This window comes from Nannobrachium achirus (assembly GCF_963921795.1).
Source record: "Nannobrachium achirus genome assembly, chromosome: 13".
NCBI classification, from domain to species: domain Eukaryota; kingdom Metazoa; phylum Chordata; class Actinopteri; order Myctophiformes; family Myctophidae; genus Nannobrachium; species Nannobrachium achirus.
The window spans coordinates 13,547,621-13,565,437 of NC_137833.1; the positions used below are offsets into that span (position 1 = coordinate 13,547,621).

General features: G+C 42.5%; 1 protein-coding gene across 1 annotated transcript in view; it reads right to left on the minus strand.

Moving 5' to 3' along the window:
- Positions 1-4,680: 4,680 nt before the first annotated feature.
- Positions 4,681-17,817, minus strand: part of pde10a (phosphodiesterase 10A) — a gene marked incomplete at its 5' end in the record, with an annotated part of 141,620 nt that continues 128,483 nt past the window's right edge. The window contains 9 exons of the mRNA XM_080740138.1: positions 4,681-4,881; positions 6,020-6,108; positions 10,505-10,585; positions 11,272-11,383; positions 12,002-12,174; positions 12,764-12,919; positions 13,350-13,497; positions 14,135-14,218; positions 15,937-16,079. Of these exons, the coding sequence (XP_080596264.1) occupies positions 4,734-4,881; positions 6,020-6,108; positions 10,505-10,585; positions 11,272-11,383; positions 12,002-12,174; positions 12,764-12,919; positions 13,350-13,497; positions 14,135-14,218; positions 15,937-16,079 (1,134 nt within the window). The 3' untranslated portion in view covers positions 4,681-4,733. The remainder of the gene's footprint in view (positions 4,882-6,019; positions 6,109-10,504; positions 10,586-11,271; positions 11,384-12,001; positions 12,175-12,763; positions 12,920-13,349; positions 13,498-14,134; positions 14,219-15,936; positions 16,080-17,817) is intronic.

Consider the following 17,817-nt stretch of genomic DNA (forward strand, 5'->3'; position numbering starts at 1 on the left):
ATACGATGGTGCATCCCTACAAAAAAAGTCTAAAGCTCAGACACCGACACGCACACACACACATGCGCGCCGCACACACACACACACACACACACACACACACACACACACACACACACACACACACACACACACAGTCAGAAAGTGCACGACTGCCATTCAGTTTAGCACCGTCGGAGCAAACGTCTCATTCCGTACAAACTAAACCGTAGCGTCTAACACATTTTTTTTTTATACAACTATTACTTGTGTGCGTAATAAAATCATATAAAGATCATTTTAGGTGCATCATGCTATTTGTTTCTGAAGGTTTTTTTACTGGAAGCAATTCTGAAACTACAGTAGATAAAAAACAAAAGAAAAAAACACATCATGGAAACTGTGACAGTGAACTAATGCACACGATGTGTCCCCACTAAGGATCTGCAATCACATAAACCAGTGGTTCTCAAAAATTTTTCTCTCTTTTTTTTCTCCACAACTTTTGAGGAACCCCAAGTTTGGAGCCATTACTGGTTCCATTTGTTTCCATTTTGTATGCTGTCAGAGTTCCAAACTTGTCAAGTATCCCATTTGGTTCTTACACTATCAATCATTTAGCCTGGGGACCCCCTGGCATCCCTTCAAGGAACCCTGGGGGTCCCCCACCCCGGACACCCACTTTTGAGAACAATAATGAACAAAAATCAAGATGCACATTCATACCATTGGGGTCAGCGTACCAGTCTCGTCTAAAACCAGTGATTCTCAACCTTTATTTAAAAAGAGCCCCAGTGTCATATGCATTAGGCCACGGACCCCCATTTCATTGATTTATTTATTTAGTTTTAACCTCGGACCCCCAAACTACACAGTTAAATCATCAGTGTTAATTTAACTTGGATGGTGCACAGGATCCATTTGTACACTCTCAGAGTTACAGCCCCTTAAAGGGTCCATTTGGTCCCTGATTTTCAATCATTTAGCTGGGGACCACCTGGGGGTTGAACCCAATGTTGAGAACCATTAGATAAATTGTGATATTTTTGGCCAGCCTGAGACAAAGGGGATTATATAGCAGTATTGTTTTAATCGTAGAGAGACTGTGTCCATTGGGATAAAAAAAAAACTGTCTTTTGGAAGATCTTGGAAACTGTTTTACAGAATTATGATTCATAACTTCACTTTCTGCTCTTCTGGAGCACATGTCAGCATAAAGGAGGTTAGTTTAATGTATTTTCTTTCAAGTGACAAGGAAACAAATGCGTACATTTTGGACATTTGCAGATGGTGAACGAATAAGACGCAATCCCAGTGATAGACTTTTAGCTTAAAAGGGGACTAAGTGACAGATCATTGCATAAAGGCTGATTCTTTTAAACAAACGAAAAACAAAACATGGCACTGCATCTCTCGGTGGGGACACAGTGAAGTAGCTTGCGTGTGGTTTTGTGTTTTTCTTTCTGCTTCCATCTGAAAAGTTACCGTTAAGCCTGTGTATACATGAGATTATGAGAAAGAGGAAACATTGTGCGACGGTACACATAGTACATCCAGCCATGCTGCAAATGATCTCTACTGATGCTATTTGAGTGCTTTGTTCCTTTTTTTGTATTGTGAACTCTAACTAACCTCAACACACTGATGCACTGTAAATATAGTATACAGCAGGGGTCTTCAACGTTTTCAGGCCAAGGACCCCTTAGTTGAGAGAGAGATGAAGCAGGGACCCCCCACAACCTTTTCATAGATTCCATATAGTTTCATTGTTTGACAGCACGATCATCAGTGTATTTTGGATTCATGCCAATTTGTGTTTTCAGATATTTATCCACTTGAACTTGTCAATACTTAATAAACTTGACCTTTCATTATTCCCCTCTATTATTATTATTATTCTTTTTCCCCTCTATACCAAACCTCCAAAAGTTCTCAGAATAAGGACACTAGGGTTCAAGTGGTTAATATAAAAAAGGAGAAAAACATTTCTATGATTTGGAGGACCCCCTGTAGTAACTCTGAGGACCCCTTAGGGGTCCTGGACCCCCTGTTGAAGACCCTTGCAGTATGCAGCAGGTTGCCAGGGGGCCCAGTGGTGTTTTGGTATGGGTGGGGGGCAACTTCTGGTTGGAACGGTGTGACTCTCGTGTGACTCTGCTGGGTTTGTTGACATTATCTTGCCGTCACAGTTTTATCCATGTCAGTCGTTCTCAAGCTTTTTAATTCAAAGCAAAAGGACCAACTCTGAGAGTTAGGGGGTTACATTTGTACACTCTCAGAGTTAGAAACCCATTAACTCACTCACTACCAATGACGAGATTTGACAGGCTGTTTTAAAAAGCCCTCTGTACCAATGAGGGGATTTGACAGATTAGACACTAGAGGACACTGTTCACTAATCTATGAGTCAATCAACACTTCTATCTGGCTTCAATCATGTTCAGTCATGTGATGTCACATGACATGACCACACACACACACACACACGTGTGTGCGTGTGTGAGAGCGAGACACACACACACACACAGAATCTCCCATTGTATTCAGTTCTGTGGCAGGGTTTTTCATTCTTCTCCAACTTTGGAACCGTTTGTCCAAATGCCAAAAAACATGATCACAAAGACTTGAAAAGTTAAGTAAAATCGGAAATAATTCTGGTAGTGAGGGCTTTTTTTTGGTTAAATATTCTTGGTAGTGAATGAGTTAAGGGCCTATTTGGAACCCCCCCTAGAGGACCCCTGAGGGTCTCTGGGACCCCACGTTGAGAATCACTGATTTATGTTTTGCACGATATCGCTGTTGGAGGGATTTCTGTAGGCTGTATGTATTTTATTCAAGTACTGCAAGGGATTTCTGCTTCAATAAAAGTAATAGAAAACATTCGGGCGGTCACCTTTTTAACCACTAAAACCACAAAAGTGTTTAAATAAATTATTTTTGAAAATAAAGCCGCAATCTCCGGGCTCACCGTGTGTCGCGCTGCAACGCGTCATGAGCTTGTAGACCCGCTATATCCGCCGAAACATTCTCACATTTTGTTTAGTTCTGAATATTATCACCTATAATGACGACAGCGGGGTTTAAAGTGGTTAATAAGATGGCTCTGACATTGTTCTAAAAAAACACACATTCCTTCTGTCTCTGAACACCTATCTGAAGTAGTATGCAAACAATGCATCTACCACAGAAGGCAAAACAGTACCATTAAAACCCATTTAGGCCTAGAATTATTGAATGCTTTAACCAGTGAAAAATAGCAGATATACAAGCTTGTAGATCTGGAAAAAGTCGTGAAAATGTGTGCAAATCTTTGACTATATGTATTTTCAAAGCGAACGTTTGTAACTCAAATTTTGCTTCTGGGTGGTCCCTGGAATTAAATATTTTTAGATGGGGGTCCGTGGCCAAATAAATATAATTTTGGGGGTCCTTCACATGAAAAGGTTTGAGAACCACTGACATAGTGGTCTCTCAAGAACAGGCTAACTGAGCTCCAGTTAAGTGAAAAGGACCTTTTCTTTGACGATGGCCGGCCAGATTGCTGACATAGAAACACAGGTTTTTCAAAAAAATCTTAGAAGGATTCAAAAGACACTTATGGAATCGGGTCAAAATTCTAATTTTCACGATTTTTCAAAAATAGCAGATCTAACGAGTGCCGCGCTGCGAGCTTGTATATCTGCTATTTTTCAATAGTTAAAGCATAAAATAATGATACGCAATAATGTATACCCGTTCTAAATGGGTTAAAAGAAAAAAAGAAAAGAGGAAAGACCGACCCAACAGGAGCTAAGATTTCACACATCCTAGCCTCTGGAAAGGTTCAGCGTAGTAAGGCTTCTGCAAAATACCAAGACCATAAAGAAAACCAGCCGAAGTCAAATGAAAATAATAAAACAACGTGGAACAACAAAATAAAACAATAATAATAGTAAAAATGCACACAGACGACTCGAGTCCATTCTACTAAAAGACATTCCCAAGCTGAGCGGACGTATAGGGTGGAGGGTTCGAGTCCCTGTCCAGCTGTCCACTGTCTGTCAGTCTCTGGGAGCGGTGATTTTGTCAGTGTTGACACCTCTGTCACCCAATGAGGTAACTGTGTGTGCGTGTATGTGTTTTATTTTTTTTAGTCACCTTCCGCACCCATTCATGCTACGCCCTTTTTTCCTGCAGAACACAGGAAAACGAGCTCCTTTCTTTCCACATCACCCCAGGAAGTCCAGACAGAGTCCTCCTCCCAGGCAGGATCTTTGGGCGTAGATCAGGGTTCCCCAATTAGTTTTCCCCAAGGGCCGAATCATGTCTAGGGTACCAAGCCGAGGGCCACAACATTGCAGGGGGCGACAGTGGCGTTCCCGCTACTCCAGCGACAGTTCAGATATCGTCGTTGTCGGGTGAAAATCTTGTATGTCCAAAACCGTTCGTTTTGCATTTAGCATTTTAAAAATTATTTAAACTAGTGAAAACAGCCGATCTACAAGCACACAGCGCCTTGCACCGCGAGGCGTTGTGTGCTTGTAGATCTGCTGTTTTCACTACTTTTGTGCGACGGCCTTGTATGATTTGCGAAAGAACGTACAAATTTGGAGCTACGAGATTTCCACCCGACAACGACGATATACTAGTGTTGTTGCTGCTCTTATACCACCATTATTACTGGGGTTGGTGTGGGCCAGACAGTAGCCCCCCGCAGGCCGCAAATGGCCCGCGGGCCACCTATTGGGGAACCCTGGCGTAGATCCATGGCCAGTTTAGTAGTCCACCTTGATGGGGCCTGAATCAGAAGGCTGCTCACTGGGGAACCCTGCAGGCTCTGAGGGGTCCAGCATCACCACGTCCTGCATCACCACGTCCTCCGTCTCTCCTCGTGCGATCATCTCCCACTGGTTGAGGTTGTCCCTGCAAACACAACAAACACGTCCTCACATACAGAAAACTCTCATCTTCACATTTTAACTTTTGGTGTTTATGTCTGTGAATTTGTGCCTCTACGCCTCTAGTTGAATATAAAAATCACACCCAATGTGAAGTGAGCGGTGGTCGTGCTTGCATAACGTCTTCAGACTGGGATATAAGTCTAGGATGTACAGGCTACACACATACACAGGAGAAATGGCTACAGACACACACCCAGCCACTCTATGGAGCGGTTTACCACCGCTCAATAACCTGTTGCACATAGAACATACTGTGAAGATGTTTACAAAAAGGTTAAGTACAGTACAGTGGCAACTACTGGAAAAAATGCTGTTGGCGTATACAATATGCCAAACTTTATGCACATGTACATTTTGAGGATGCTCTTTCATTTTTCTCTTTGCTCTTTTGCCTTTTGCACTCTCGTTCTTTTCTCAAATCTTTCTACATCTTTATTATTATTATCCTTTCAGATTTGTTTTGTTCTGTACCACTGCATTGTCTGAAGGATGCCAAACAAAAACAAGTTTTACTCTTATGTACCTGTACAAAACACATAACAATAAAGTACAACCTTGAACCGTGAACTTGATCGCACAACAGCGTCACAGCAAAGCATCAAAAGTAGCAGATCTGCAAGCTTGAAACGCGGCACGAAGTGAATGAAAAAAGGGAATCACAACGGAACCGGGACCATAATAAATTACGTCATCGAAATGTGAGATTTATTTTTCCGATTGCCAGAGGGCCTCTCTAACCACTCAACTATGCCCCCCCAAATCATAACCACTCAGCTATGACAGCCTCCCCCCCAAATCATAACCACTCAGCTATGGTTAGGGTTAGGGTCCCACGTCAGCCTGGCTCCAGCTGCCCGCCCAGAGCAGAGTAGAGCCTCTGTGCTGACGCAGAGCCCCGAGCTGAAACGTAATGTTTGCATTCCCTGGAGATCAAGGTCACAACATGTTTAAATGAATACTGTAGGTAAATCAATGCACAGCAGGAAAAGACACAGTTGTTGAGTGCACGCAAGCATGGGCACACACACACACACACACACACACACACACACACACACACGCACGCACGCACGCACACAAAGTCAACGATGAGTACCCACTTGCATGCATTTAGAAGAGGGCCGGATGGAGGGAAGAGCTCCGACAGTGTTGTATAACATGGAACAGCAACAGCGTTGTAGAATCCAACCTTAAGGAACACACAGTAAACAACTAGTAAAGTAACATTGTAGAATCCAACCTTAACCCATTCAGAACGGGTACACATTATTGTGAATCATTATTTTATGCTTTAACTATTGAAAAATAGCAGATATACAAGCTCACAGCACGGCACCGAGTGCCGCGCTGCGAGCTTGTAGATCTGCTGCCTATTTTTGAAAAATCGTGAACATTTGAATTTTGACCCGAGTGTCTTTTGAATCCTTCTAAGGTTTTTTGAAAAAACCTATGTTTCTGTGTCAGCAATCTGGCCAGCCATCGTCAAAGAAAAGGTCCTTTTCACTCAACTGGAGCTCAGTTAGTCTGTTCTTGAGAGACTACTATGTCAGTGGTTCTCAAACCTTTTCATGTGAAGGACCCCCAAAATGATATGCATTTGGCCACGGACCCGCATCTCAAAATATTTAGTTCCAGGGACCACCCAGAAGCAAAATTTGAGTTACAAACGTTCGCTTTGAAGATACATATAGTCAAAGATTTGCACACATTTTCACGACTTTTTCAAAAATAGCAGATCTACAAGCTCGCAGCGTGGCACTCGGTGCACAGAGTAGGCTATCCCTGACAGACACACTGCAGTGTAGTCGTTGCATATCTCCATGTGTTACTGTTTACGGTGAACTGGGAGTCAGTTTGCGCAATTATTTACTATTCATTTTACTATTACATTAACAGGTTTCCACATTGCGTGTTACATTAAGGGCCATTTATAGTTACGTACGGTTGATTTTGTGTACGTTTGGGGGCGAGACAGTACGTATGGTAATTGCGTTGACATTCATACTACCGTACGGTCTCTGTGTTATAAAGCCTATATGTACATACTATATCCACTAGATGGCACCCAAATACATCTTCCCAATGAGCAAATGCTACATGCTACATACATAGCGCCTACATTGTTGACAGAGAGGTTTATAGACACCCTTGGAGGATACACTCGGATTGAACGACACTAACCATCGGCGCTAGTCACTGTCTGGGTATAATATAAAAAGGACTGGAGAATGGATGAGCGTGGAGCCGTGGACACATGCCGTTGCGACCGCCTAGAGCGCAATCTCAAGGGGGGGCGCCGCCGACAGTTAATGAGCCACGGTAGCCACCCAAACCGACCCAAAACCGCACAAATCGCGTGCACGGGAGTGGAGATAGACGCATTCGAGAGAGCTCAGCTGGTAGAGAGCGCTGATTAGGCTGACATGCGGGTCTGCGTCCTGGCCTGTTCACTGTTCAGCGTGTACTTGTGATTTTTTTGTTTGTTTTTTTACTTCCTCCTACGAAATGGATACAAGAAAAAAAGACAAAACATTTCTCCCTCTACTGCCCCCACGGTTGACACAAGTTTGCCACGGGTAGTTCATGTGTACGTACGTTCTTATCGGTTTTTATCCGTCGGGTTGAGTGTTGTCCGTAAGGTTACGGAGACAATCAATTACGTCCGGACGGCCGGAGGAACCGGATTAAATCACTTCTACATCCGTTTCTTGTGTATTCCTGCGGTCCTTAAGTACTACTATGCATGGTACTTTACATACATGTGATTATGTCAATACAAATGTTTCACTGCAAAAAAACATATTCGTATAGAAAACATTTGTATTCTTCTTCTTCTTCTTCCTCCTCCTCATTGTATTGTTGTTTTTAATGTGTAAATAGGTCACTTTATTATGTGGAAAAAACAGGTGTGTTTTTAAAGGGTAAAATAGCGCATTTCTGAACACATTTCCTTAACGGTTATGTAACCGATGAGGCTTAATGGTGTCCGGTTAAGAACATAATAGCGCATTTCTGAACACATTTCCTTAACGGTTATGTAACCGATGAGGCTTAATGGTGTCCGGTTAAGAACATTTCTCCATTTGGCTATCCCTACTTGGATCTGTCAAGTTTTAAAGGATCATCATGGTCTTACCCCGTAATTCTGTTGGGAAGATCCAATGTGTGAAGTGATTTTGATGTATATAGACGACACGACAAAGTATATACAGAAGCGTAATGTCACATGTCACCTATATTAAATTTACTTTGAATCCTGAAAGGTTTCCAAAAAAAGTTGTGGACATTTCCACCCGACAGAGACGATGTATGCGTGTACTGTACCTCCATGTGTGTGTTGATATAACATGCTTTATGACCTGCTCTCCTGACACAAATGTTTACTTGCTATTGTAATCATTTTGCACGAGGAGCTTAAGGCCGTTGGCTAGCTTCCCATGTACTGTATAGGGAAGAGTTAGGCCCATGTACTGTACTGTCCAACTATTAATTGTGGGCTCGCCTGAAAGGCGAGAACACTATGTTATCTTCATTATATACCGAGTTCCGTCGCAGTCAGTACAAAGGCAGGGCCCTCAGCCAATGAGGTGCAATTGAGTTGCGGAAAAACATCTGGGAGTGGTGGTAGCTGGAGTATTGGTTGAGCTTCACATGACAGTTAGCACGCTGCAGAATATAGTCACGTTGGCAAACATAAGAAATGAAGGAAAAACAACAATTTATTTGATATTTTAGTTATTTTCTTTAAATGATTTATTTATTTACGAACGAGCCCACACTGTTTCGTAGGAACAGTACTTCTAGTATAAAAATATTCTGTTAAAAGTAATAAGCCTTTTACTTGAGCAAAACAGAAGTAGTCCTTTTACTTGAGCAAATGTACAGAAGTAGTGGCATTAACACTTACAGAAGTAAAATTACTCAATTGTTGTCGTTTTGAGCCGTGCTAACCGCTCTTATGTCTGTCTTTGTGTGTATGTATGAGTGTTCGTATGAGCACAGAACTCCATTTATGGAGATAACTAATGTCACAGACAGAACAGCCCATACTGTACAAGGAGATATGCAGGTGTATTGTGTTGGATACCACAGGTGCAATCTTTTGGGGTTAATGTCAATCTATATCTACAGTATGTACCCAGCAAGCACGGTCAGGACCTGGATCAATCAGTGACGCCTCGATTGGGGACAGATCAAGTCAAACCTTGACTAGTCAGATGTGGCCTAGAATATCACCTGATTTCAACCAACATAAATCCTGCCCACGAAAACGGACATCCTGGATTAATCAGAGAGGGTCCGATCGAGGCCAGATAAATATCATAACTAGTCAGATATGTCCCAGAATATTATATGCTCATATTTCAACTAACATTGAAATTACATTACAAACATTACTAACTACAAACTACAAAATAATGATAATCCTGTCAAACAAAAAAGTCCATTTGACGTCCTGGTAATGACGTCAAGATCATCCCCATATGAACTGTGATCTGGCCTAGTTCTGAACGTCACCGGAGGATGTTATCATAACGTCATCATGACGTAATTTGGCTTGCAGGGTACTGTACAGTAAATACAGCTGTCAAATAATTGTAGTGAAGTAAGTAAGTAAAAGGTACTGTACAAGTACCAGGTTGGTGCCTTGCCTTGCATGGTTCTCCTCCGCCATCGGTGTATGTACGGTGTGTACGTGTGAATGGGTGAATGTAATGCACAATCATTATAAAGCGCCTTGGATAAAGGCACTACTGTATATAAAAGCACCATTTACCCCAGGACTGACACGGCCCTGGGTAGGCAGGTAAGAGACCAGTGTGGTGAGGAGGAGATCACCTTTCTGCTCTTTCTCGTCAATGTATTCGCTTTCGCTTTTTGAACAACGGCTGACCTTGTGGCTCACCAAAAGAAATCCGATCACGAGACGTCACTCGAGACAGCACACGGAGGACTCTTTTAACCCTGCAGGACCCGAATTAATTTCTACTTGCCAAAACAAAACAAAACAAAAAGTAAAAAAGTAAAAATCAGATGGTGTTGTAGGAGTCCTAATCAGAGGAAAATGTAATGTTTAAAAATTAATAATGTTTTTGCAAGGTTTTATAGCCATAAATCATAAATCAAGCTCTAATTTGCATTGTGGGGATATTTCTCACAATAATAACATTATGTACATGTTCTACACATTCTAATGATCTCCAAAAAACAAATAATACAGGCATTTTACTTTTACTGTTTTTGTGAGGAATAGCTTCAGTGAAAAGGTGAGATGTTGTTCGTCAAGACTCTGGACTCCAGAGATCTTGAAGTTGTGTGAATGTCAGCCTCTGTGGGAGGTATTTATATGCAAATATCGTGGCCAATGGCATTGGAATACTGTGAGAAAAGAACAGGAAAACTAATTGTAACATTTTTTTTTTTTTATATTTAAAAACTGTTGCCAAAAAGCATCGCTGGGCCTTGCAGGGTTAATGCCCCGAACACAGCGTCACATCTCAAGTGGAACGCAGACACGGTGTGGACACATGACACTCTGAACAGGAGGGATAATAGGCAGGACACACGTCACTCCAAGGTCTTACCTGTCCCTGGGGCACCTCGTCCTTCTTGTCCCTGTCCATCATAGGAATGGGCTGCAGGCCCTGCTTCTTCATTTCATCTCCCTGTGGAGAGACAGGCAGCCGCAACAAGATGAGCTGCACTGCACCTACTTTTCTTTCATCCGTATACAGTAGCTTTGTGTGACGTCACTGCTCACGACTTTTGTTGCATGATTACTTCATAACCCCTAAAGCAGTGGTTTTCAAACTTTGAAATGTCAAAGTGAGGGTACATTTGGTTCCATTTGTATACTGAGTTAACAGACTTGTACTTGTACTTTAGCCAAGAATAGCAGATCTACATGCTTGTAGATCAGTCATTTTCGGTGAAGAGGTTTGGTGTATGGGGGAAAAAGAGCAGACTAAGCAGAGTGAAAGGTCAAGTTTATTAAGTATTGACGGTTCAAGTGGTTAAATATCTGAAAACACCAATTTACATGAATCCAAAATACACTGATGATTGTGCTGTCAAACAATGAATGACGATATGGAATCTATGAAAAGGTTGTGGGGTCCTGCTTCATCTCTCTCTCAACTACGGGGTCCTTGGCCTGAAAATGTTGAAGAACCCAGAGTCCCTTGAATCCACTTTGAGAACCACTGCCCTAAAGAACCTGGAATATTCTGTTGACGTAATTCAGAGTTCTTTCACTTAAGAAACACGTTGCCGGTGAGTGCCACAAGTCGTGCGACTGTAATAAATTGAACTAAAAAGTATGAATTGGAAAATGAACGGCTTCCAACTTCACCTCAGCCCAGAACTCGGCGTAGATGTCGTTGGCTGTGAGTCGCGTGATTGGCCAAACCTTGGTGACAGAGCACAGGTCACATGCCGTCATCATCAGACCAATCACGCGGTCCCTACGAGAGAGAGAGAGAGAAAAAAAAGCTTTATTATAGTTGTGAGGTACAGCTCAATGTATAGGTCATGTGGTCTGTACCTCTCGGTATGGAGCTATGTGATCTGCTATTTTCAAACACGTTGTACTTTTACTTTTTACATTTTGATGCCAACACTTTCATACTTTCACTCAAGTGCATTCTGAATTCTGGACTTTTAGTCGTAACAAGAGTATTTCTATATTGCAGTATTGATACTTTTACTTAAAGGGATATTCCACTTCCAAAAAAATCATTATAAATAAATATTTATAAAGCCGTCTAATCAGGCTTTTATGAACACCCTGAACAGTTTTTAATTTGCTTGGTTCAATATTTAGATATTTGATGTAAATGTTATCAGTCCCAGGGCCTCTCCCCAACTTCAAACTCCATTTTAACAATGATAGATTCATTAAAAACAACCATTATTATTTTTTATTTTTTTTAATAATTCTTTGGGAAAATGGAAAAAATCTATAAAAAAAAAAGAGAAAAGGAAAAGGTTATCAAAAAAAAAACACGGTAAAAGATGTGAGTACTTTTTCCACCACTGAGTGTGACTGTACTTGAGCTGTTGGTTGACCATTTGACCCCGACCTGTGTGCATGGTTGTCGAGGTCCAGGCCGCCCGTGGTGAGCAGCTCAGACAGCTGCTTGCGGTTGCCGAAGTAGAGGGCGAGGTCCGTGGCGATGATGGCCTTGCGGATGATCTCCAGCACCTGCTCGTACTCGCTGGAAGTCAGGTTGGAGAAAATATTGTGCCCTTCCAGCTATTGAGAAACAAAGAGATCAATAAAAAAGCAAAAGCTCCACTTATGAGGCGTTTCGGATCAGGCCATGCTGCTACAGCGAGGCCATCTGTGGACCCCCCCAGGCCAGGGGTCCTTGAGGGTTTTTTATCAGAGAAATGATTGATAGTTAGAAATCAAATGGTAAAACAATAAAAATAAATAGATAAATCATATAATCTATATAAACTACGATTATTGTGAGCGTTTTATTTTTTAATACAATGCACCAGTGGTTCTCAAAGTGGATTCCAGGGACTCTCTAGGTTCCTTTAGCAGGGTCTAAATTGACCCTTACAAGTCTGTAACTCTGACAGTGTACAAATGGAACCAAATGGACCGTAACGGGTCCATTTGGTTCCGTTTGTATACGGTCCGAGTTAAGGGGAGACCTTGAAATGTAAAAGTTTGAGAACCACTGTGATAAACGATAATAACGACTATCCTCCCATGCTTAATACAAAGCATTATATTGGAGTGTGTGTGTGTGTGTGTGTGTGTGTGTGTGTGTGTGTGTGTGTGTGTGTGTGTGTGTGTGTGTGTGTGGCTGGTGTAACAGTAGTTGTTGTACCTGCAGGATGGAGACGGTCTGGGAGAAGTGGTGCTGCTCCATGGTGGAGGTGGAGTACAGGGCGGCCAGCGGGTGGTCAAACTTCTGCAGGTAGGTGTTACTGTAACCGCGGTGGTCCAGGTCATGACACAGACAGGCCACCAGGAGGCCCTTCTTCTGTTCAGGACACACAGACAACAACAAAGGGACTGGATTCAGTTCATTCGGACCCAAACTTTGATTTAGCCTCTCAGACCCAAAACGTAGCATATATTCTAAGTTATAGCTCACAACACCTCGCCCTGCAGATCGGCAATTTTCAGTGAAGTATTTTGGCGTAGAGGGGGGAAAAGAGCAGACTATAGAGTGAAATGTCAAGTTAAGTATTGACGGTTTAAGTGCTTAAATATGTATCTGAAAACATAAATCCAAAATACAATGATGATCGTGCTGTCAAACAATGAAACCATATGGAATCTATGAAAATGTTGTGGGGGTCCCTGCTTCATCTCTCTCTCTCAACTAAGGGTCCTTGGCCTGAAAACGTTGAAGACCCCTGGTTTAGAGGGTTCATGTGGTTAAAGGCAGACTAGCAAGAGGAACCCACCTCCAGGTCAGTGAAGACTGTGGTTCTCTGGAGGATGGCGTACATGCAGTGGGCCACCGTCACCGCGTGCTTCCAGTTGTGGTACGGAACACGCCGGTAGTTCTTTCTCACGGACATGGTGAACCGACACAGCTTCTCCAGCTCAAAGCTGTGAAAGGCGCACGTGCACACACGCACACGCACACGCACACGCACACGCACACACACACACACACACACACACACACACACACACACACACACACACACACACACACAGGGGCGTCACAAGGGGGGGGGGGGAAGTGGGACTGAGTTACTAGAGCCCAAAAGTATTTTACATTTTAGCTATTGAAAAATAGCTAAAATACCGAGTGCCGCGCTGCAAAAACCATGAAAATGTGTGCAAATCTTTGAATATATGTCTTTTTTAAGCAAACATTTGTAACTCAAATTTCGCTTCTGGGGGGGTCCCTGGAACGAAATATTTAGAGATGGGGATCCGTGGCCGACCAAATACATATCATTTTGGGGGCCCTTCACATGAAAAGGTTTGAGCACCACTGACATAGAAACATACAGTAGGTTTTTCAAAAAAGCACAAATGTCCACGATTAAAAAATAAAAAATAGGAGATCTACAAGCTCGCAGCGCTGCACTCAGTGCCGTGCTGTGACACACCTGCACACACACACACGTCATAGAAGTGTGTTTTTAGCTGCCTCTCTCAAAGCCATCAACCAAGGTCACCCCTAGTAAAGACATCCCAGGCATCATGATGATGACCTCCTCCTGCCGAGACTCACCTGGTCTTCCCACAGGACTTATGGATCATGTAGACGAAGACAGCAGGCCAGATGTCCTCCAGGGGACTGATGTCAAAGTGGAACCTGAGGGACGACGGCAGAGACAGTGGTTTAGAGACGCCTGGGTGTGAGAGAACAGACAGGACGAGAGGACAGTGTACAAATGGAAAACACAGGCCACAGGTTGAAGATGGAGCAGCCATTCCCTATAGCCGTGAAACATGGCGGCCGTGATGTGACACGACCGCCATGCATCCACCTCAACCATGCATGTCGCAAGGTACACTGAAGGTGCCAAACGGCTTGCAAAACAAACGTTCAGATTTCAAAAATAAAGTAGGCTACCCAATAAGCCTGGGCAATATATCGAAAATATATCGAGGTATCAACATGCAAGGTATACATATCGACGAAGAGGCTTGAAATGAGGTATTGGTGTATGTGTCAAATTAATTAACAGACACACTATGCATGTACGTAGCACATGCAAAAAAGCAGTCCATCTGTATCCAGGTGTGGTTATTTCAATAAAACCTACCTAACCCTTCTATGTGTACTGTGCAGTGTGCATGCATGGATATACTATTCATTATCTGGGTTAGGCAGGCAGTGGACCTAAAGCATAAAAAGATTAAGAACTATATAATGCAATTGTTTTTACTAATATCGCGAGTGATATCGATATCGAGGTATTCAACAACGTTATCGAATATCGAAGGTTTTCCTAATATCGCCCAGCCTTACTACCCAAGTCTACTTTGTGTCAGAATTGATGCCGTTCAACCAGATTTACATGCCGCTCCCATATTGTTTAATAAAAAGCATTTTTCCCTTGTAATTTCCTGGTTTTCCCCAGAGCCCTCTAGTGGAGAGTCGCGTCATCTCTGTTCACTTCGCCAATAGAAGTGCATGTAGAAGTGAACGGAGATGACACGACTCTCAGATAGAGGGCTCTGGGGAAAACCAGGAAATGCTAGGGAAAACATAAAATGATCGGATAAAAATGATTTTTATTAAACAATACAGGAGCGGCATGTAAATCTGGTTGAACAGCATCAATTCTGACACAAAGTAGACTTGGGTAAGTACTTTATTTTTGAAATCTGAACGTTTGTCTTGCATGTCGTTTCTTTTAGTGTACCTGACAATATAACATTAAAAGGTGCTACAGACAACATTCAACCACTAGATGTCACACTTACAACACATCTGTTGCAGCATGAGGGTACTTATATTCTTGATTCACATCTACAGTTTAAAGGCTTTTTTCCCCCAAACATTTATGAGGGCCCACTTAATCGTGGCTCACCAATCTGACCACAAAGGACTAGTTCACCCCAAAAATTACTTATTTTCTATCAATTACACACGCCATGAAGCCTAAAATTGAACACTTGCAAGTTGCAACACAGGGTGGGAATCACTGATCTACATAAAAATGTTATCATTATAACCTTTAAGACCCAACAGCTCCTGTGGGCCACCGGGGGACCTTATGCTTTTTTTTTGAGTAGCCAATTATTTTGACCCCTTTTTCGCTACAATTTAGTTGTTATACCAATTGATACCTCCCCATGCACATTTCTGTGTTGTCACTGCTTGTATCCTACTGGCTCACCGTCCTTATGCTTTGCGTGGTTCTTTTCCATGTAACTGGAGAGCGGGACTCTTCTACTGTATGTTTCTCTATATTAGTCTTTTTGGCCCATGCAGAACCCATCGTCTTCGTTTTTGAATTTGAATCCTGAAAAGATAACCGGTTTCCACCCGACCAGAGACGGATAAAAAACGATCCCACTCACATTTCAATCTCTTTGTATATGGGGGTGGGGAGGTTGAGTTGGGTGAGGGTCTTCCACTCCTCTGACGTGCAGATGCTGTGGTAGGAAAGCTTCTCCATGGTCACTCTGTAAATGCATTCCGAATGCCGGATCCGATGGTACATCTGCAGACACACAGAGTACAGTAGAGAGATATTCATGAAAAGAGTCAATGTCTATTTCTTGGTCCAGTTCACAACGCCGCTGTTCTGGCTAGAAAGAAGTGGATTTATTTTCTTCCTGTGATAAACAGCATAAATTAGTTATTGCTGGTGTAAAATCACCATGATCATATTGATTCTTCAGCCGACGATTGGATATTTGCAGATATCGCACGTTTGTTTGATTCAGGGGTGTACAATCAATATGAAAGGTTTTTGCTTTGCATCGATTAGACTGCAAAGTTGTTGAATTGATAGATCACGGTCGTTATGTTCACGTATCGTCGTAGCCATGAGGATCTGCTAGGCTCAACATGAGGTAGATGTTGTTCCTCACATATTTTGTGACTGCATGTAAAAAAGCAAAATGGACACTGAGGCGAGGCCGAGTTGGTAACATTTTTAAAATTGTGCATGCTCCCCCGTACTTACGCATGATCCACAGATCCTTGTGGATACACACAGACACACAAAATATTAGTCAGGTCTCAAATCCAATAGGCTCTGTGCATACTGTAAGAGTAGTCCCGAGCCAATCAACCGAAGCAATGGGGAAAATGAACCAGAACAGGAAGCAAGTATGTATGCCACCTTCTGGAAATCCAGGACGATAAGTTGTGCACAGAGTCTAATTATTAGCAGAGCTTTTAAGCCTACTCCATTGCTTGCTCAATATAGTAGCTACCCTGATATCTGAGATCTATGCAAGTTGACATTTTGGCCTACAGGTGGCCCTCTAGGGCCTTGGTTCTCAAAGTGGGGTGGTGTGGGGGTACCAAGGACAGTCTCCTTGTCCCTTGGTAAACATGAGGGGACAAGAGGCCAAACCTCAAACTAGCCCGGGAAATGAAGTCCATTTTTTGGAAGAATCGTTCACTTTGTGATACAAGCACCACATTTATTTTGCACAAGGTTTCCTCTGGACCTACTTTTCCCAAAAAGCATGTTAGCCACTCAAATAGGTTGGGCTTTCTAGACAAGAAAATAATACACAAAAATAAATCTGCTTTAAGTAGCAGGTGAGGGGTCAAACTAGGGGTTTTTCATGATCCTGAATCCAATGCAAGCATTTGTTTTGCATGAAAAACATTCCTTGAGCTAAAACAGCCCCAGAAAACTATGGTCTAGTGATGAGTCATCACTTTTCTGTTTGCTGTTTTTAGCCCAAGGAATGTTTTTCGTGCAAAAACCCCTAGTTTGACCCCTCACATGCTACTTAAAGCAGCTTAATGTTTTTGTATTATTTTCCTGTATAGAAAGTCAATGGGACCCCCCAACCTATTGCATTTTAAAGTGGCTAACATGCTTTTTGGGAAAAGTAGGTCCAGAGGAAACCTTGTGCAAAATGTGGTGCTTGTATCACAAAGTGAACGATTGTATCACTAATTTACCGGGCTGAACACCTTCCATCATCACAAGAGATAAATCAGTTTTAGTTTGACTTGCGTGAGGAGACACGAGGCGACGGGAGATACATGATAACAAGGAGCTTTGTGGGTTCTTAAAGCGTGAACACACCTCGTTAATGGTAGAACTAACTTTGTGACGCTGTTGCCTGCGTAACGCTTGTCGCGCGAGGCATCGAGTTAGAGAGTTATAGGCCCGCATGACGGAGGACTCCAGGACAGCCTGACCCAAGTCTATCTGTCTGTTTGTTTGAGCCTGATTCATGTTCAGGATGTTACATAACCTTTTACACTGC